The sequence below is a fragment of the Melanostigma gelatinosum genome (assembly GCF_949748355.1).
Source record: "Melanostigma gelatinosum genome assembly, chromosome: 5".
In the NCBI taxonomy this organism is placed as follows: domain Eukaryota; kingdom Metazoa; phylum Chordata; class Actinopteri; order Perciformes; family Zoarcidae; genus Melanostigma; species Melanostigma gelatinosum.
Genome location: NC_136638.1, coordinates 12,540,912 through 12,562,827, shown reverse-complemented (window position 1 = coordinate 12,562,827; position 21,916 = coordinate 12,540,912). Strand labels below are relative to the sequence as shown.

At 45.4% G+C, this 21,916-nt stretch overlaps 2 protein-coding genes across 3 annotated transcripts in view; both read right to left on the bottom strand.

Annotated features, from left to right (window-relative positions):
• Positions 1 to 792: 792 nt before the first annotated feature.
• Positions 793 to 2,112, bottom strand: gpr151 (G protein-coupled receptor 151; the record flags this gene model as incomplete). The annotated part of the gene is made up of 1 exon (XM_079268767.1): positions 793 to 2,112. The coding sequence occupies one exon, from the start codon at positions 2,110 to 2,112 to the stop codon at positions 793 to 795; it is 1,320 nt and encodes a 439-aa protein (XP_079124893.1).
• Positions 2,113 to 4,007: 1,895 nt separating this feature from the next.
• Positions 4,008 to 21,916, bottom strand: part of ppp2r2ba (protein phosphatase 2, regulatory subunit B, beta a) — a 46,801-nt gene continuing 28,892 nt past the window's right edge. The window contains exons 1-10 of one of the 2 annotated variants that reach the window (XM_079268402.1): positions 21,127 to 21,318; positions 13,651 to 13,748; positions 12,507 to 12,672; positions 11,491 to 11,603; positions 9,033 to 9,210; positions 8,664 to 8,828; positions 6,312 to 6,481; positions 5,664 to 5,755; positions 5,454 to 5,577; positions 4,008 to 4,788 (exon numbers count right to left, since the gene is read on the bottom strand). In XM_079268402.1, coding sequence (XP_079124528.1) covers positions 4,633 to 4,788; positions 5,454 to 5,577; positions 5,664 to 5,755; positions 6,312 to 6,481; positions 8,664 to 8,828; positions 9,033 to 9,210; positions 11,491 to 11,603; positions 12,507 to 12,672; positions 13,651 to 13,748; positions 21,127 to 21,196 — 1,332 coding nt within the window. In that variant the 5' untranslated portion in view covers positions 21,197 to 21,318 and the 3' untranslated portion in view covers positions 4,008 to 4,632. Of the gene's footprint in view, positions 4,789 to 5,453; positions 5,578 to 5,663; positions 5,756 to 6,311; positions 6,482 to 8,663; positions 8,829 to 9,032; positions 9,211 to 11,490; positions 11,604 to 12,506; positions 12,673 to 13,650; positions 13,749 to 21,126; positions 21,319 to 21,916 lie in introns of those variants that run through there. The other variant, XM_079268401.1, reaches the window with a different exon arrangement.

The following is a 21,916-nucleotide window of genomic DNA, read 5'->3' as shown; positions in this document are numbered from 1 at the left end:
ATACATTAAAAAAAAAAAAAAAGCTGTTAGTTTTCTGTATCTCCGTTCCAATCTATATGATCTTTGACACCACGGAACAATGTTATCACACACAGGCAACATTTATAGAATTGTCTTTATTGTAAAACACTGATCATTGATGCACAATGAATACAAAACAATCTCTCACAAACAGAGGGCAGGAAACACGGACTCTCTCACTGTGACGTAAAAAACTGCCTACCTCAACATCTCTAACATCCAATGGGTATACGTAAACAATGACTGCACATGAGTGTAAAATACATTTAGGTGTTAACATCTACCTCCAATTAAGATGCAAATTTAAGTACATAAATTAAAAGGTGTGTCCGAGTAATTCAATAAATCTGTAATTGCCAATATTAATTCACACACTACACTGAAAACATATATATAGATTACTGAGTGTTGAATTCACATTGCCATACTTACCAGAGGCTTTCATTTACAGCCACCAAAAGCCACCTTGCACTATAATCGAGTTCTTCCTCGTAAAAACACAATTGAAAGACAATATTATATAATGTTCACCATACGTATATACAGATGATACTGCTCTATTTCTCGCCCACTCTGGGTTTCCACTCTGAATGCACGTCTTCACCTTTGAACAATATAAACACAGTTGACAGAATACAAATGATTTACGGACAGAATACAAATGATTTACGGCACAGCACTCAGCAGCAGCCTCAATTCTTAAATGAAGGTCTGTTGATGAAGCTGCTGCTGCTGTCTGAGGATTGTATTAAAGATCAGCTGAAAGGTGGTTTATTTCCCCCCCTCTTCCTTCTGGTGCTCCCACGGCACAGGGTCATTTTCCTCTGTGTGCGCTCCAGACTCCCTCTCGTGCCAGAACTGCTCCACATCAGGAAAAACGATGCCATCTTTGAGGCTCACCATGTCTACGTCTCTCTCTCCTCCTTGCTCCGGCTGGGGCTGAGCCTCTCTGCTGGGACCCTGGCTGGAGCTTGACCGAAGGCTCCTCTCCCCCCCCAGTTGGCCAGAAGTCTCTGGTCTGGGGCAAGGCGACTGGAGAGATGTAGGGGTGTGAGGTCCGGGTTTTGGCTTTGGTGGAGGTTGCTTGCGCAGGGTGAGGCGCCTCCACAGCCCCCTGTAGCCCTCTCTGACCTCCTCGGAGAGGAAGAGGACGATGAGAGGGTTCACCAGGGACAGAGAGAAGGTGAGCAGCTGGGCAGAGAGGGTTAGAAGAGGGGGAAGAGAGGAGATGAGGGGCTGAGGTCCTTTGATTTCCTTCTCTGCGATATGACGCTCCCAAACCCACACCACCCATTGCGGAAGCCAGAGAATAGCCATGGCCACGGTCAGGCTAAACAACATCAAGGTGAGCTTCTTGGATCTGATCTGTGTGCGCAGGTTCTGAGTCTTACTGGAGCGGCGCTGGCACTGGCTGTAAGCCCTCAGGAAATACACCAGGGCAAAGCTGAGTGGTGCACAGTAGACCCCCAGGGGGTATGCTTTGACATACACAGCCATGAAGTCCCGGGCTTCAGGAGGAACCGTCAGCATACAAACCAGCCCGCGGGTTTCTCTCTGCAGCGTGGCAAACAGCCAGTGAGGGACGGTGACTGAGCAGGCGGACAGCCAGATGAAGAAGAACACCACCAGGATGGAGGCCAGTCGGATGCTCACCTGTTTGGTGGGGTTGGACACGTATTGGTAGCACGCTTTGGCCATGACAGCCAATGTGAAGCTCTTCGCTGCCATGCAGGACTGGAGGAACCAGTCGGCCGTCTTGCAGACCACCCAGCCCAGGTTCCAGCTGGCTTTGGAGTAGGAGGCAGCCCTGAAGGGAACCGTGAACAACAGCACCAGTCCGTCAGCAAACATCAGGTTGAAGATGAGGGAGTTGATGAGAGACAGTTTGCCCCTATGAGCGTTGGAGAACAAGATGACCATCGCGGTGAGATTACAAGCCACACCCAAGACACAGATGACTCCTAGAATAGCCGGCACCAGGACCCTCAGCTCCTCAGGCTCCAGGTGTTGCTGTGAGCCTCGTTCATTGAATGACCACTTGTCTATGGAGCTGTTCACCACTGTCACATTGTTTCCACTCAACTTATCCATCTTTTCCAAAAAAGATAGTCAGCTAATATGAGAGGAGATAATAGGAATAGTCTAAGGCAGCCAGTAGAAGAAGAAAACAGGTTCTCGATAGAAGATTTTCCAAAATGTAAGGGCTCAAAAGTGAGATTTGATATATCTAGCAATACTAGCACTCTGAATCTAAGCCTGTTACTATAATCGCATCAGAGAAGGTATGGATTGTCGATCAATAATCACAACAGAGCTCCTGTCTGTCCCCTGGTTTATCCTGAGACGCGGTGATGCAGCTTCTGCGGCTGGTTATAAAGACGCTGTTTGATTGACAGCTGCTGTCCCCAGCTGACAAACTGTGCGTCGACGACAGCCTCTCGGGGCCAATTAGAAAAACTCTGCATCGTGTGCACCGTACAGCAGATGAACGTGTCTGATTTCTAATTAGTGTTAATGTTTGTGAATTAGTCATCGTTTGAGTGCATTTTTCTTATAGTTAAGAGATACTGATGCTTAAGTGCTGATTACATATATGTTTTGTTATTATAGCAAAGGCATTTTAAAATGTGTTACAGGCAGTACGGGAAACATATCATCTGAAGCATCCACCAGCAATCCAGATGGATTCTGTCATTTGAGTTTGTTATATGAGCTGTTAAAGTTGGTCATCAACCTGCATTTGGAAGCTGGATTTCTGTTCTTATAATATGGTGCAATTGGTATAATATGAATAAACATGAAGACGATTGTGACAGTGGCTCGTAATTTGAAATCAACCACCAACTGTGGTTTCATCCAGTTGATGAACACCGTTTTCTCTTGGAACTGCCAGACTGCCTTTATATGTCTTACTCTTCATCCATAAGAGGGCGCTGTTGCACCGCAAGCAGCAATGAATCATTTGATGTACTCTGCAGCATTAACACAGGAAGTGAAACAACGCAGGCTTTCAACTTGCACATCTTTATTCTTTTTTTATTTAAAGAAAGTCCAGTAAGCATGAAGATTGCATGGTAATTAATTGCATTTCAATACATTCTGAGCTATAAAAGTTTTTTTCAATTAGAAGTGTCACAAAGGAGGTCGTTTAGAAGACATTACCGTTGAAAGGAATCACACTTAATAATTCCCTGATTTCACAGAGTTCATTTAGACCTTTGACCGCTTTTCTTTATGGGAGTTTGCTCTTAAAACAAATCTGAGACAAATGAAGATCTCCAAAACTGCCAAGAGCCGAGTGCTGACATACAAACCTGCTGCTGTTCCACGTTACCCTTCGTCAACATGAAGAGGACCGTGTACAGACACCGCAGCAATCTCAAATCAAACACTTTTAAACTGGCTTCTTGTGGACAAAGCCAAATATTTTACTTGCATGGTGCCTGAAATGATCTGTAGATGTTAAAACATCTATATGCAGGTGGTCAGTGTCATCAGAATCAGATCTAACAAATGCAAAAAAAGAGCAATGCCTGCTAGCATTAGGTTGCTCCAAGAAATCTCAATATTATGACATGAATAGTTTACGGTTCTACCATCTACAGATCATTTTCGGTACAATCCAAATGTAATGTGGCTTTGTCGTGTCTCTTGCAAACTGACAGACTGACTGCAATGTGATAAGAGCAACAATTACTTTGTACATATCACAGCGTCCTCCCCCTGAACTCACAAGCATGTAGCCGGTGCTATAACGTAATCATGACTACGTCGCTTCAAGCACTTTTTTTTCCACTTCGGACCTCAGTGGAGCTTTTTTTTTTTTTTTCTTTTTTCTTTAATAAAGAGAGAGAGGAAAAAAACAAAAGAATAAAAGTTAACATTTCATTTGAAACATTCAGTCTCCTTGTTTCTCAGTCCGCCCCCCCCCCGCCCCCCCTCCCGCTCCCACTACATCAAACCCCCACATACCAAAAGAAGGCACCACAGCTTCTAGACAGACTCGTTGACTGAGCGAAGGACTCAATAAAACAACAGTGTTAAATAAAACCATTGACACGGCCCAGAAGGGCTTCATTCACATTACAGACTACAGCAGTCTCACCAGGGAGACACAGAATTGGTACTTGAAAGACTGACCATGTTGTGTGTCGCAGCTCACAACTCAGTTGTTCTGGGGTCAGACATTAACAGTCTCTTTTGTAGGAACTCTGCAGCAGGTTGCACTGTCCAAAACGCAGGGTTGATCACATGCACTGTAGCATGAGCAGGTTGAAAGAGAGGGGGCACTGTTGCTACATGACAACGAGCCACCGTCATGTCAGCGATAGGTTTCTGTCAGTGTGCTCTGCTTAATGTTCAGTGTACCCACAGCCAACCCCTTTCTCCGGGGGTCCGGAGGGCTGCTACATTCATGCAGCGATCCTCTCGTTGCATGAATGCATGGGATTCACTTCTCCAGGTGTCCGCACGGCTAAATAAATTAAATTAGAAGTCAAATTGACGAATGAAAGTCCATTCTCGAATTTCCGAGGAACCGTTTTCCTCCCGCTATATCCAGGTTGTGTCAATTTCCCCACTTCCCAAAATTCGGCAGGGGCAGACTGCTCTTTAGTTGACCTTGTCTTGGAAGATGTAGAGGTTGTTGGTGGCCGCTACTGCGATGATGTTCTCATGGGGGTGCCATGTAGTGTGAAGGATCTTCTTGCTGAAGTCAAGGCTGTCTACACTGATCTCATCCTTGCGACGCTTCCCACCGACACACACCTGGAGGACAACAGTAGGGATAGATGTGCTTTTAGGTTATGAGTTTGCACCATTTTTAACGCATAAGTTCACAAAGATTTCAGTGATTTTTAAAGCAGTATTTTTTTAATTTTTGCCCACTTGGGGCACCAGAACCCGCTGTGAAACACAACACTGATATAATATCACCTCATGAAGTAGATGTGGCAAAGAAGTTTGCAAACAGTTGCCAACTTACACATCCAGGAGACACAGAGCAACATTGGCATTCATTTGGAGTTGTGTTAGGCTTTACGCTCTGTTTTGGCCTCTGAGGGACATATTTGGCTCTTTAGCTGCTAAATGTTAGTTAAATAGTTGTTAGATAAAAGTAAGATAAACAATGTAAAAAGAACAAGAGCAGCTAAAAGTCTGAATAAAGTAATTCAACCTAAACAAACTTAGTAAAAAGTTTTTTATTTAATTTTCACATTCGTGCTAGTAACCACAGCTAGTTCAGTGCATGGATTTCACACAGGATATGATTGGATATAATCACAATTACACTGTAGCTTATCTATGAAGATTCACAGTCATCAGGATATCTAAACAACACTCATTTGAAGCCAAGTTAAGGCCCTGGCGATATAGAACAAATCCAGATGTCTTAGGAATCCGGTAACTTGTATTGATGAGCGGTGCTGTACCTTGCGAGGCTTCAGAATTGCTCTGGGTTTGCTGTTCTCCCTGGACGCCTCCAGTGTGACGTCCCGTTTGGTGTTCCGGTCAAACATTCGGAAGAAATTGTTGTAGGAGCCGGTCATTATGACGCTGAGGAGGAGCAGAGGAGAGCGGCGGGTTATTGAGATAGTTGGATGGATGGATAGATTGATGGATGGATAATAAATAAATCTCACCTGTCTGATCCGTTCCAGACACACTCAAACTTGTCAAAGATGCAGTCGTTCTCATACAGAGAACAGAGTTTGCCTCGTAAATAGTCATGCACCTGAAAAACAAGTCAGAACATGAAGTGGCTGGTGGATCACGACCACACTTTCCCTGCACCCAAAGTTCGTCACATTACCTTTTTTTTAAGTGAACAACCATACAACCTTAAGCTGCACTGCCATATGCTCTAGTTTCAACAATCCCTCCAGACCTGGTGAGCCACGCTAAGATGCTAGGTAGCAGGTGGAATTGGACAGAGAATCCCTTGAGCCCAGCTGATAGCCTTATCAATCATGACCTGCACTAAGATGGCTTCCCCTGATCACACAGAGTGGCTCTGACCCCGGTGACCACACAGTGGGAGGTTTTGCCCTTCAGGTTGCATCAGCACCGCCACTATCTGTCTTTTTGAGAACAGTTGGCTCAATAAGCCCGCCCGGGGTAATTGCAGAAGATGTTACGGATTGGCAGGGTGACAGCGAAACAGGATTATGTTGAGTGATTACTCTGAAATCAATACGTTTTGATTTGATCCCGGCCTAGCTGTTATTTAGGATTATCTTTGGAGCCTTCGAAGTGTCCAACAGGCACATTAAAGCAAGGCGAAGGCTTACCTGGTACGTCTCTAGTGGTTTGTTCTCCATTTGAAGGTCCCACACCTTGACAGTGAGGTAGTCTCTTGTCATCAGGTAGCGCCCGTTGTGGCTGAACTTCACGTCAGAGATGGATGAGATGATTTCAGAGAAAAAGGAGCGAGTGGAGGGATCCTCTGGCTCCTCAAAGTCTACGAGAGACAAACAACAAAAGGCAGTCATCATCTGACAGAGACAACACGGTCTACACCGCGGGAGGTCGATGCTTAAAAGAGATGTTTTTTTTCCTCCAGCAAGACTTTTTCATCATTCGCAGCGAGAATAAAACAAAGTTGATTGTGTTTGGGTGGTGGGGGCCGTCATTAGCGAACAATAAGAGCCACAACAATGCCTGGATGTGGGGTTTTTCTGCAGCAGCTGCATCTCTTCACGGTATTATTTCTCTGTGTGTTTAGGGAGAGAGTCGTGGGTCAGCATGCTGGGTAAATATTGGTTATGATTCATATTGATTCTGGCAGCTGCTGATCTGTGTGCAGGCCAACACGCTGGGGATAAGAGCCAGGCATTCCATCGTTAGCTGTCAAGTTATTGTTCCTCCTCCTCTTACCCCCCCCCCCCCTCTTCTTCCCCTCTCAATTGCTCCAAAAATGCCCCCACCATTCTCCCCCTCCCCTCCTCCTCAGCTGAGGCCTGGAGAATGGCTCTGTGATGTGTCAATGGGGAGTCTACCTAGGGATGCGGCGGGAGAGATGAAAAAATTGGTGGGGGGGGGGATGAGGAAGGGATAAGAAAAACAAATCAATGTCAAAGTGCTGGGCCCATTTGGGCCCCACTGGATTTGTGTGTGTGTGTGAGTGTTTGTGTATAAGTGGGTGTGTGTGCAATATGTGCATGTATTTATGCATGTGTGTGTGTCCCTGCCCTCCCTCCCGTCCCACTCCAGGGGTGTATAATAGGGTCCCTGGGGAGTTGGCATGGTCCCTCTCTTTCTGTCCTGGGGCTCAGCGCTTTGGCAATCCTCCCCAATCCCTCCATCCATCCTCAATCTAACGCTGACTGATACCAGCAGCCTCTCACGTTTACAGGTATGGGAGGGGATGTGATATGATTGTGTATTTTATGTGGAAGGTTCAGGAGGTTTTGTGTGTGTATATGTGTGTGCGTGTACGTCAAGGGAAGGAGAAGCTGTGTTTTTGAGTGCATGCGTGGGAGGGACGGCATAATACATCGCTCTGAGCTAAAACAGCGTTCATGCAGTGAGACAGTAGGTCGGTATCAGCAGACCGTGTCCTGAGGCTAACGAGAGCACCTGCCTGCCCAGCGTGTGTGTGTGTGTGTGTGCATGTGTGTGTGTGTGCGCACCTAATGGCACGTACATGCCGATATGAAAACAGCCGTGAATACCACAACTTAAAATGAACACCAATTTTCCAAACATTTCATGTCTCTTATATACTCATTTCGCCTGTAAATAACTGCTCATGTGAAATTGCAACAGGCCGCGTGAGCGCATGGTCCAGTGAACGCATCAATATGTCTGAGGACGTGACTGACGTTATTGATTAACAAGGTGTGTCCGTGAGGGACTAATGCGATTGCTCTTAAGCCATTGATTTTCCAGAGAAAATGTCAATGTATTCATTATTCATTTGGCTTTAGAAAAGGCCATTCATTGTTTGAAACACACGGCGAGAATTATTGATGGCTTATCAATCCTGGCATATTGAGCCACACAAAGGTGGCGCTGAAGCAGAAAAAAAACCAGTGTGATTTCGCAACCGGGGTGCCACCATGTTGAAAGTCTTTCTGTTCCATCACTTCCATCACTCTCATGAATTCAAAGATTTAGATGAACCTGCAGCGCTCTCTTCTGTTCTTCTTGAGTTAATCCTCCTTATACGACTCAGCTTCACTGAGGTCAAGTTCTTTGTGTAGTTTTAGGGGATTTAATGGGCAGGAAAAGGAGCTACATTACAATAAAACTCAAATTACACACGGTGGGTTTCAGAAGACTGGCTCTAATGTCTATTTGACTGAATGTGAGCGTCGTTAAAATAAATGAAAGGGATTCTGTAGTTCAATTTGATACAGTTCAACTATTTATCCCAGTAAGGGATATTCTATGCAGACACTTGCTAGATAGCTTTGAAGCAACATTTAGATGATACAGAATATAAAACGGTTAAATGAATAAAACAACCATAAAAAAGAAATCCAATAATCGTGCAAACGCTTGAGTTGAGTTGCCACAAAATACACAATGATAGTTGACATTATAGAATATTTTCACATGAAAGAAGATCTATAAAGAAATCGTTTTGATCCTTCTCGTCACTCTTTTATCATGTTTCCCATGATGCACTCCATACTCACATTTGCAGTGTTTGTCGCAGAGCGCGGCCTCTCTCATGTCACAGAGGCGTATCGAGCCCTTGCTGCTGCTGTAGGCAAAGGTGTGACACTGCTGGGGATGAAACTCTGCTGAGGTGATCACCTCCGTCAGCTCCTCCATGTTGGCTGGCTTGATGTCCACAATGTCTGAGAGACAGGCACTAAGGAACAACTACAATCTTGAGACAGTGGGCATTTCGACCAACACTCTCAGTACACACACCCATCAACATACACCCTCAGTATTTAGCTTACATTTTCTGTACAGAGTTGAATTACATGGTTACTTTTCGTCCCCTTTTTCCCCACATTTTCAGTTCCCAAACACCGATGAGCCGACTGTGAGGATACTGAAGCTGCGATCGGTGATCTCCAGGTTCCACAGGTTGACCCTGAGGTCGTCGGTGGAGATGTAAGTCTGAAGGTCGGAGTTGACAGAGATGGAGTTGATGTGGTAAGTGTGAGCATTGCTGAATACACGCCGGGCTGTAGCCTCAACCATCAAGTCCATTGGCTGCAATACCGGCACCTATTGGTAAAGACAGGTCAGTTAGGTGGGGGGGGGGGAAGCACATGTAAAGAAACACAGAAAGAATATGCAAGAAATTCATCTCGAAAGCTTTGATGGGTTTTATAACACTGATCCAGTATCTTTTGTTCATTGAGGCTGGTTTCCTCGAGGCCTTCCTGTATATTTATCTGCAGATGTGCAAATGTAAATGTAAATGTTGGGCATGAATTTTGTATCTGTGGCTATGAGGAATATCTTCGTGTGTGTGTGTGTGTGTGTGTGTGTGTGTGTGTGTGTGTGTGTGTGTGTGTGTGTGTGTGTGTGTGTGTGTGTGTGTGTGTGTGAACCACAAACGGATGACTCCAGGGATTCACATGACATTTACTCCACAAATCTTAATGAAACAGAGACAGTGACTGAGGGGCTCAGAGGCTGTTTGATGAGCCGCTTTAATCAGACTGTGAATATCTGTTTGCTACACCGGCTGTTTCCCTCCCTCTTGCACTGTCTCATGAAAGTGCTGAAGACGTCACTCCTGCTCTCATGTTTGCATGTAAGAGAAAGCAAGAAAACAGAGAAAGCGAAGGAGGTGGAAGGAGAGATGGCCCGGGGGCATCGCTAGGCCCTGCTGAGGAATGATAACTGAACTCTGCAGAATTAAGACGAGCTCACACTCACACACACACACACACACACACAAACACAGTGCTGCTCGGGCTTCAAAGCCGCCCAGCCCCAGTCTGCATGCAGCCCCCCGTTGGCCAGATAAAACACAGACAAAGAGAGAAGGGAGGGGAGCGAGAGAGGAGAACAAATCGACTGCTTCTTCTCTTTTTCTCTCGTCCGTTGCTGGCATTGACAGAAAGACATGGCAGCCCAGCAGGCTGCTGTATCTCCATGGGTGTCACTTCATTTCCATGTCTTTCACCGGCCGTCCAGAGAGACACGGACCGTATTAACCCATAACCCCGAACACTGACAGTTACACTGTTCGGCTGGCTCCTGCACCTACGAGAGATTCACACGATTCTCCTCCTCACAAAATGTGAAGCCGAATATTTTAGTGTTAGATATTTCTGCTTTAAAAATAAATAAATATTCCCTAGAAATCTGTTCACAACATCATTTTAAAGCGCTTTCCTCTTTTAAAGCAGCAATCGGATAAAATGCAAAAAAGTACATCCTTTGTGTTTTAACGTTACACAATGCAAACAAAGAGTTTTTTTTGTTGTTTGTTCTTTTGGCTACATTTTGTAATCATTTTTTTGAGCCCTTTCCTCCTCCCCTTCTCCCCCCCAATGTGCAGATTTCAAAGCCTCTAAACAGGATTGCCACAGTCCCGGCCTGTCCTCCAGGTTGCTATGATCCCCTGGCCAGCCAGACAAAGAGGGACAGACACGCTGAACACAGCACTAATCTACGATGGCAGACACACACACACACACACACACACACACACACACACACACACACACACACACACACACACTGTGCTACGTGCCTGCCTGCTTTGTGTGAAAATTAAAGAGGTAGGGGAGTGGGGGGGCAGAGAGGATGATCTCTTCATGGTCTTCACCTCAGTGAACATATCGATCACTCATTCTCACTTTCTTCTGCCAGTGTAAGTTCAAAATTGTCCAACGATTGTGTGTTTGCTGGTGTGAGTGTCATTTATCAGCATTGAAGGTGAACATATATTACAGGGAAAACTGTGTCAGTTTTGACAGATACGGTGCAGCCATACAGAATGCGTTGCTAAGAAGTTTATCTAGGGTTAAAGGCTATCATAGCATAATGACCGAATGCTCAATTTATATTTAATCAGCTCATCTGAGCTGTACGTATTTGGACTCATCAATGTGCAAACATATGATAGATTTTTGTCACAGAAAACATTTTGACATGTCCCAGTCGGACAAGCAGGTGTTAATTATAAAATGAATGATGGCAGTCAGTTAGCTTAGCTTAGCATAAAGACTTGAAACAAGGGAAACAGCTAGCGTGGCTCTTTCCAAAGGTCAGAAAATGCACCTCCCATGTGGGGCGAGGCTAGCTGATTCCCTGTTTTCAGTCGTAATGCTAAGCTAAGCTACCAGGTGTCTCATCAAGAGGCCATCAGACTGTCGCTTGAATTGTTTTTGTTTTTGTTTCCATTTAAGGTGAATCTGGAATTTCATAACCTGATATTTGACTCGGAACATTGAACACACCAGCTAGACATGACTTGAAACCATGTCCCTTACTCCATGTGACATTTAGGGTGGTGTTAGACCTGATAGTCATGTATGACCCCTTTACCCGTAGCGAGGTGATTGTCGATGGGTCTCTGATCCGTCCATCGTCATCCTTCAGGTTGTAGCCCTCCGGACGCTTGTCCCTCTCGCTGATTTTCCACAGCTTCACCGTCTTGTCTGGAATGGATACATCACACAAGCACACACAGAGACACACACAAACACAAAATACAGTTGGATCATGGCTCACTGCAGTGAATCTCAGACACAAGATGGATGCAGGGGGTTGGGCGGCCCAATCTGGCATGTATCTGGTCTGGAGCCAGCGGGAATGATGAATGGCAGCTCCTGTGTACATTCTGATGTCACTGATATCAATCTATATGTTGACTACATTTCCAGGCTGCAGTATACGCTCCCCCCCCCCCCAGAAAAGCCATCTGGGCGCTTTTCAGTTCTGCACCACACAAACACCAGTTACACCCCATCTTCTCTGTCTGTCTGGAGAGGGGGATGGCGGCAGCAGTCAGGTTGTTGCCTTCTTTTTTTTTTTTTTAATTTCCGCTGTGAATATTGGTGTCAGAGCAGCGAGGCCATCGCCACAGGACCCTCCTCCATCTGCTCCAGCCACCGCTAGCACTTCTGTAGCAGCCATGCATGAAGCCCACAATCTGCAAGACATCTCTCTCGCTGATGTGTGTGTGTCTGTTTGAGCTGGCGTGCATGTATGGCGTGTGGTGGCACATGCTTTGATATGTGTGTGTGTGTGTGTGTGTGTTCCTGCTGTGGCAGCCATGCATGAAGTTCTCAATCTGAAACGCTTCTGCTGGTGGCACTTGCTCAGTCAAGCGAAAACACGGTTAAAAAGACATTTGTGTGTGATATTAATAACATCGCTGACATCAGCTGTATATCTGACCATTCTGCAAAGTGAGAAATGAATCCTGCCTTTACTTGACACCGTTATTGAGTAACAGCAACACTCTGCCCACATCTCAACACGTTCTCATGACAGATTAATGGTCTCGTTGACCATTTTTTGCCCACAGCAGCGGGGGCCGCCTTAGCTAACTGACTGACCGTTGGTGGAGAGCAGGAAGTAGGCGGCGTTCTGCTGAGGAAGCCATTTGATCTTGTTGATCTTCTCCTCAATCTCCAAACTCTTCAGGTAGTCAAACTCTGGCTCGTGGCTCTGGAATGTGCTGTAAACATTGTACTCCCCTCGACGCTGGGGCTGGCTCTTACTCTGCAAGAAGAGAAACACGGTAAGAGATTGACCTGTTTGCTGTTTGACTCCACAAGATTAAATGTTGTTTCCCACAAATTTATTGTAAAGACTTTAATTCCTCAACAAGGTGTGCAACGTTTGAGAAAAAGAAAGCATTGCTGGTTGGTATGAATATACATTCTAGTCTCCTTAAACTTCCCCTTAAGTAGCTTCAAAGGTTAAATCCATAATACTTTTGTTTATGATCACAAATGTGACATACTAAATTTGTCTAATCAACCTCAGTTTCACTTTGTGTTTCGTTCTAATTAGCAAATATTAGCCTGCTAAACTAAGATGGTGAACATGGTAAACATTATATTTGCTAAACATCAGCCTGTTAGCATGGTCACTGTGACTGTATGAGCATGCTGATGTTAGCGCAAAGCTCTGCTGTGTACCTAGTGCAGCCCCATAGAGCCGCAAGCGTAAACACACACATACTGTATATATGCTTTGTTTTATTATCATTATTTGCTTGTTCTACCACTCCATAGCAGCTACAGTGTTTTTGCACATTCATATTGAATTAATAGCCAGTTCCAAGATGCTATATCTTTATGGCTTCTCCATTAAATGAAATGCAAAATTATAGAGGTACAATGCACCATCTGCACACATTTCTTTGTAATTCAGCATGATGGATTTGGTATTATTGGAAACATTGGCATCTTAACTGGAATTCAGAATACATTTAGGTGGTTTTAAACAATGCCACTCCATGTAACATGAGTTTAGAATGATAATGATTATATTATATAATGATTATAATGATGATTAGCGTTTGGATTTCTGTTGTTTGTGGTTTTTAGATATTTGCTGCTGAATTTACAGCTAGCTATCCTTTTGCTAGCTAGTTATCTAAAAGTAAACACATCAACTTCAATGTTTCAGGGCTGTCCAACCCTCTCAGCAGAAGGGCAGCATAATTAGTGTTGCATTGTTGGCATTTCCTACCTCCTGCTCCCTCTGGAATACAACCACTCTGCCTCCTTTATCCCCGGTGGCCAACAGCTCCCCCGATGAGTTAAACTCAACCGTTGAGATAATGTCAGCTGCAACACAGGAAGCAGAGCAGAGAGGGGGAGAAAATGTCAGTGTGGACGTAGACACAAAGCTGTCAAGGTATCAGTCAGACAGAAAGAAAGACCTTTCAGCGAGATCTGGTGGAGTGACTTCTAGAAAAAGCATGTCTGGGGAAGGGAGGGGGGAATCTCGTGACGAAATCACAGAGGAGTCTCCGGCACAGATACCCTAGTTTGGTGTAATATGGGTTAGCAGACGCCACTGAATGAGTCACTGCATGATATCAACTAATTCAGCCCCTCGTCTGACTGAAGTGAGCCAATTTGTGTCATTTAATTGAACTCCTGCTTTTTAAAGGACGCTGCCGCCAGACTAATAACGCCATTCAACTCTCTCCTCCCGGCTGCGAGACCCCGTGCTGCTCAGTGACTCTCCTGCTCCTTCATTAAAAAACATAAACCTTGAAACCATTCACTTTTTGCAGCTGATATATGTCTATGCATGTGTAGCACACTTTTTTTCTACTTTCAATCTATGCAGTGCAGTGAAAAGGGGAACAAAATATAGGAGCAATATGATATATTTGCTATATATATATATATATATATATATATATATATATATATATATATATATATATATATATATATATATATATATATATATATATATACTCCATTGCCAAAATGTTTTCGATGTCTCTGCATAGCTCCAGTTCCTCCAAATGTAAATAGCAGACACCTACCCTTAAGGTAGCGCTTCCTCTCCTCCTCAAAGACATACATCTGCCTGGATTTAGGAGAGGCTAATGGTGACTGTAATTATTATACAGCCCCGGGCTAAAAAGGCACAGCATAATGTCTGTCACGCACACACACACACATATCGCAGCAGAGGCTAGCCCTCTGTTTAACAGTGACAATAATATTGGACAGACAGAGAGCGAAAGAGAAAGAGCTTGTTGTTTTGTACCCCCCCACGCCCTCAGTGGACCTGCTACTGGCGGAGCGCTGAACAGGAGAGGGGAATGTTGCCATGGAGACCGTTTCCATCTCTAGCGGCAGTCGGAGGGGTGTGTGTGTGTGTGCGCGTGTGCCAATAGCTCTCAGACTTAGTTGCTGATGCTAGCTGTAATTCAGCAGACAGAGCGAGTGCTGCTCGCTCTGAGTGAAAACCTGCTACTGCATCTGGGGGAGTGTGCGCTGTTCAATGCAGCACACAACTTCAGACAATAGAGTCCCTGTAGACGGGCTCGTCTCTTCACATCAAGCTGCTGTGCATTGTGGGAATGACTAAGTGTCTTCGAATGAATGAGTGTGTGTGTCTTTCCCTTGTTTCATTTAATTGTTGACGTGAAAGACACTAGAGGGATTCTTATGTCTGTGTTGATAATGGCTTGAGGTGTGTGTGTGTGTGTGTGTGTGTGTGTGTGTGTCTAATCATATTTGAATCGAGAAACTAATTAATGTTTCACAGACAAGACACACTCTGACCTAATTACATCCATGGAGTACCCCACTGACGCACCATATCGTTGCATACACAGACGCCGTAGTTATCTCTCTTTCTGTATCTGCATGCACAGATATGTGGAGTACCCCTCCACACACTCACACACACATACACACACACACTTACACACACACAATGGTCACCAACACCATCGCCACTGCTGTGAATCGGCTGGAATCAGCTTTGCAGTCAGCATTCTCGAATCTTCTCTTCCTCTCGCTCTCTCTCTTTTTGCCCTCCATACTTGTTTCTGTCTCCCCCTCTCCTCCCCTCATCATCAACCCATTAAGTCACTGAGGAGAAACAGCAATTGATGGGTGCCATTTAACGAGTTTACACACGAACACATCCTTCAATCATCTCGCTGAATGAAGAAGCGGTGGGAGCCAGTGAAGCTGAAACTCCCGAGGAACGTGATGGAATGCTTCCCCAAATGAGTTCTTCCTCATGCAAATTTATTCAAAGCAGACGAGGCAATCTAGTAACACCTCAGTCACTGATGGAACTGTGTCAAAATGGCAACGTACAGTGTTTTCAAATAAACTTTCATTAAAGGAAACAGGCTGACTAGCATGTGGGCGGGGTCTGTCGTGATTTCCGCTCGCCACCAGATCCGATTTCTATTACGTGAGCATCAGCAGGTTCCAAGTGAACTGGTAGTAGTAGTAGTAGTAGTAGCAGGTTGGTGATCCGGCTGATCACATGTGTACTTACACACACACACACACACACCCTCTCTATCTCTCACGCACAGCTTCATCAGCCGACCATAACCAGATGAAGCCCATAAATCCTGTGGCCAGCCAGGTCTGACACAGACAGGTCAGCGCTTCTTGATGCATCAGAGGGATGCTCGAGATAACACACATCCATCACCAGTAATAACACAGACAAAGCCGGCTGCTGTGATGTGTGTGTGTGTGTGTGTATATGACTGAAATAACACAGGCTCCTATCTGTTTCTGTCCACCGATCTGACCCTCAATAACTCCCCTTCGGAATGCAATATAGAATCGAGACTCAAACCCGTTGGATGGAAACATAGATATGCATTGATTCTGGAATGAAAAGCGTGCACGAGGAGCCAGAAACGCAGGGCGGGGAGCGGGGATATTGAATATATTTATAGACGCCCGTGCATGCAACATCTATCACGCATAACAGAGAGGGCCACTAAAAGAAGAGAGGGGGGAAGTCTGGGGAGGTAAGTAGGTCGATAAAAGATCGTACAGTGCATCTCATCAGTACAGACTACAGCAAAGACCAAAATAGGAGCACCCTGGCTAACCTCTAGACAACATGTCATCCTGTCAGGGGTGGAAAAAAACAAAAAAACAAACCGAGGGCTTGATCCTGTGGCATTGGAGGGTTGTGTAAGGCAGTCAGACTCAAAAAGGTGTGACTGCATGGAAAGCTAGTTGCATCAGTGGTGTGCAATAATTCCAGGTTAAGGGAGGGATGTGAGCAACATGGTGTCGTGTAAATGCTTTGTTAGAAGTAGACGTGGAGAGGAGAGGAGAGGAGAGGAGAGCATTACAGCACTTGTGCTGAGCAGCCTGCATCAAAGGATCAGGCCGGGGGATAATTCAGGTCCGTTCTCGCACTCTTTCACTCGCCGCTCTTGTCCCTCCAATATGAATCAATCTGCACTTTGTCTTTTTTTTCAGAACCATGAACACACACGTATAACAAATTCGATTCACCATTTCCGTGTCGAATAGGCGACTGGTAACGACTTCTTTCACGCCACAAACTACGTATATCAATCGAAATTTTGAATAAACCTACTGGTCCGGTGCCCGGCCGTATGATTAAAGGTTTATTAGGCTTTAATAGCTGCACACAAAGCAACAGAGCACAATGCAGCTCTCTTCATCTGAAGAGCATGGCTCTTTGTAAGATCTGGAGTGAACAAGCTAATTAACCTGATTTCTCCAGGATCAGCCCTTTGAGAATGAGACAGAATTTAGTGTGTGTGTGTGTGTGTGTGTGTGTGTGTGTGTGTGTGTGTGTGTGTGTGTGTGTAGTCTTTCCTTTGTGTGTGCGCTTGTGTGTGCGCTTTTCTGTATCCCCACACTCCAGGGAGTTGAGGGTGAAATGGGCGAGACGTGTTACTGCTTCACTTCTCACACTTCATTAACACGTCGGCGTGGCACACATCTGATTACGGACACGGGACAGGACAGGGCGAAACGAGAAGAAGTGGGGGGGAAGCGGTGAACTCGGCGATCGATTCCTGCATGCGCTTACATGAATACCAAGCGAGATCATTTGAAATGCTTGTTATTTGGTATTCTCTTAGAAATTGAAGATGCAGGAGGGGGATGGTGGGGAAGTGGGGGTGCATAATACCAAAACAAAAACTGTCTCTTCCCTCTCTATCCATCTGCGTTGCTTTGGTGGATCCCTTTCATCTTCCTGTTGCCAAGGCTGGAGGGAATCAAACATTAGATGGCTGCTGAACAGACTGAAATCATGTATCTGCAGTGACCTCATCACCAAAGGGTCCGAGTGACGCTGCTTCCTCGACAGGACACAGGAATTAGCGATCAAAACATACAAATGTATCCCATTATGAAGTCCAGAAAGGTCAAACAGTGCTTTACCCTCCAGGCTAGCACTGCGCCGAATGACTCGCGTACAGTACATCTATCATAGTTGAGAAATAGGATCGTTTTTGTGATGGTCCTACAGTAGCAACACCGCGGGTATTCTTTGATAAATTCTCATAAAATTTTCATCGAGCTGCAGACTTAATAAGAAGCTAATCAGCGGGATGAAAGCAGCTGCTGAATAAGGAGTGTGACTCGCCCCAACTTCACAGCTTGCCATTAAGCACCCGCCCGCCCCCCCCCCCCCCCCCCTACCCCCATACAAACCCCCCATACACACACAAGGACATTATCTTCCGTGCGCTATGTGCCGAGGCGGGGTTCGGGCGTTTTGAGTGTTTCGCAGTGAATAATGGATGGGACCTGGGGGTATGCTGGGCTAAATCTTTTCATGCCGGGGTCCTAAAGTGTGGCCCCAGGCCGTTTGCCTTGGCACAGGCAACCGTAGGCGGTGCTCTGCGCTCATCAGCAGCTGCAGTAAAGGCTGTGAGCTCTATGTTGCGGCACTGCATCAGTATTCGGCGGGTCTAGAGGGGTCACATCACACACAAGCTTGTACTCGCATCAGACACATAAGCAGTCAGGGAAAATGAGAGAAACGAGGGGGAAGGGGGAGAGGAGGTGGAAGGGATTACATGTCCGACCAATAGATCTTTAGGTCATTGTTCCGGTAGCTAAATTGTAAAGGACCAGAAATCAATACCAAAGCGGACATTAGGTTAGGGCGCTGCCTCACAGCGAGGAAGCTATTTACATTTCTACACCCCAAGTGGTGTTGTGCTATGTGACAATTCCATCCATTAAAGGAACATCCAAGGTGCAGATTATGAAAATGAGCTGAAACGCATGTTGTAGCAGCGTAACAGTCCATTGACTTAACACACACTGATATACACAGCTGCAGTGAGACACACACCATTCATTTTATCACCATTAGCAAAGTGTCATCTGCAGGCTGCTGGCGAATGCAAATCAGACTGTAATGCCATTTTTGTTCATCTAGACAACAATGATGAATCTGGAAATGTTTGCATTAAGGTTGAGAAGACTTTTTAAAAAATTATTTCCAACTATGGAGGACCAGCACAGCTTTCCTCACAGTGTGCGCACGTACACATCAACTCAATGTAGCCGCCCACAGACCCACTGAGGCGTGGGATTGGTGCAAACCAAAGGTCAGCGCGAGTGACATCATTAAAATGTGACAACATTAAAGTGTCCTGCTGCTGTGGGCAAGCACGGCCTGAGGGAAATCCCATACCAGCCCGCGCCACTGGGACCTGTGTATGTATGTGAGACTGTGTGTTTGTGTGTGGTCTGAACGGACCGGGCCTGACGGAGCATGTGCACTTTGATGAATTTATGAGGACCCAGACACTGGGATGTATGATCTTTGGCTTCAGACTGACTTCACTTTAGGAGACAGGGATGCGAGCGTGTGAATGGGCACACACACACACACACACACACACACACACTCATTGATGGTATATGAGGTGTGACGATCAGTCATAAATTACAGCAATAAAGAATAACAAAAGTAGACGTTCCTTGTTTGAAAAGCACAGATGGGTCGCAGACCAGACAGTCCTCTGCTTTTAGGGGACACATTTTACACCCTGGGCAACTCTCAGCCACTTCCTCCTGCTCACATGAATGGAAGAGTGAAACAGGAAGAAGCTGTAAGAGGAAGATCCCCTCCTGTTTTTCATCTCAGCGCCCACATCAAACAAAGCTATCCATCACACCCAAACCCCCCCCCCCCCCCCCCACACACTTCACTTCTTCTCGCTCTGAACCGGTGACAGTGTGTTTAGCATTGACAGGGAATCATATGTAAGAGCAGGAGCGGAGCAAATGATGATGCTCTCCCATATTTAATTTAAGAGGGGAAAAACACTGAGGAAAGCAGCAGGATGTGAGAATGAGACTCGCTGTCTTCTGAGCTTTGACTTTGTCTCTCCTCTGGCCTGCATTGGCATCAGTAACCTGATTTTCAAACCTTATGGTTGGGTGCTGAAATGAAAGCATAGATGGCTGCCCCAGTGCTGCATAGACTATTATTAAAAATGATTAAAACTGTGCTTTAGACTGATCAATAAAGACCACTAAATGGAAAGAAAATATAGACATCAACATGTACGACAGAAGTTGATTGAAATCTTGTATTAATCTGGCAAAATAAGTATTGGTGTGTCATTTAGAGGCAATGTACCACATGTATGTCTGGCCTGTGTAAAGCAAGTCCGTTTTTCACTCAGTTGAATTTATTACCAGCATTTCTAATCAGCACATCAGTTAACATATAGAACCAATCTGCATAATTAAATAAAGTTATTTTAATCAGTGAATGGGGACCCAAATAAAATAGATTTATGACAGTGTTATGTTGGTACATATTGGTTTTATGTTGACCAGTGATCTAAGCAGCTTGTGGGGCAGAGGTGGAGCTGATTGGTGGAACTGACATAAGGGAACTATTTTGCATCAATTAGTTAACAGGCTCATCAAGGGGCTGATGTGTGGTCAATGAAGAGGAAATACACACGTACAGTTTAGAGGTGTGGTGGTGCAGAAAAAAAGCAAAACGTGTGTGTGAGAGAGAGAGAGAGAGAGAGAGAGAGAGAGAGAGAGAGAGAGAGAGAGAGAGAGAGAGAGACTTTACTGTACTGCTTCTTGAAATTAGGGCACCTTCTCTGTCTAATTATTTCAACAAGTGAACACAGATTGAGGAAAACACGTTTCTTTCATCAATATTGCATCATTTTGAACTGATCACATACTACATAGCCCGCAGATGCCGAAGTACAGGAGGCTTTATTCCATTGCTGCTCATAGTCCACACAGATTAAAGCCCTGATTCCCCTCGGTCAGGATGGTCATCCCAAAATAGCAGGCGTGACGAGAAGCCATCATCTCCTGCTATTGACACCACACGCTATGTTACAAGCTCCATGTTGATGACCCATGACCGGAATATTCCTTTAATACCCCGATAGCAGATTACATTGTATCTGAGATGATTAAATGCGCATTTACGCACATTATGGGCCAAACAGCGTCGCTATAACGCCGAATATAATGTATTTATTTTATCACCCAAACCATTTATATAGGCCTACGTGATATTTGCCCAATTTTCTTCTGATTCCTTTAATCTTCCTTTGCAGTGACTCATTTTTGCGGTGATATTGGCTTCCTTAGCTGCAGCCTCGGGTTATTTTATGTGGCGGTAAAAGAGCTTAAAATGAGTCCCAACTCCCAACATCATCTGTTTAAATACCTTCGGTTGCATAGTTGTGGTCGCGAAGGAAGCTGTTGTTGATTTTCCGGGTGTCACTCTCCTCCTCCATTGATAAATCGGCTCGTTCGGGATCCTGAAAGCGGCAGACCTGATCCCATCCTGCCCGGTACCGTCAGCACGCGGGCTGTCGGACCAGCGGAGGGCCTGTCATGGCTCCAGATCTCCGGTGTAATCAACACAGTCACGATCAAATACCTGTGATGGTGGTGATGATGATGATGATGATGATGTACGGGCAGGTCCTGTGCACAACTCAGGGCGCATCCAACCGCCCACCGTCCGCAGCGCAGTGACAGTGCCGATTCCAGCAGTGGATTTAATACTCTAATAACGATAGCGCATTAGGTCCCCTGCTTCAGAGACATATCCATCTCCCCAAAATATTAAAACTATGCTGATTTTCACTACACAACTGGTCAAAGAGAAAAAAAGAAATGTCCTGATGGTGGCTGAACCCGCAGCAGCAGCGCACTTCGTAAATCTCTTGTGGAGGATTTGAGTTTAGGAAGGGTAGATTTGCCCCCTCCCAGCGCCAGCGGGGCGGGCGGGATTATGCGTCAACAAGCTTGCTCCGATCACTTCACTATTTCCATGTCAGCCTCTCAGCTCCGCACATCGTCCCCAGAGTGTAGCACTGTTAGCCTTCTCCAGTGTCCAAACACTGCAGGGTCTCCTCTCTCTCTCTTCACCAGTCATTCATTCATCGGCGGTTGTGATCCCGGCAGCTCAGCTGACTCACAGTGCGCAGAGCAGAGAGCTGTACTGTAGT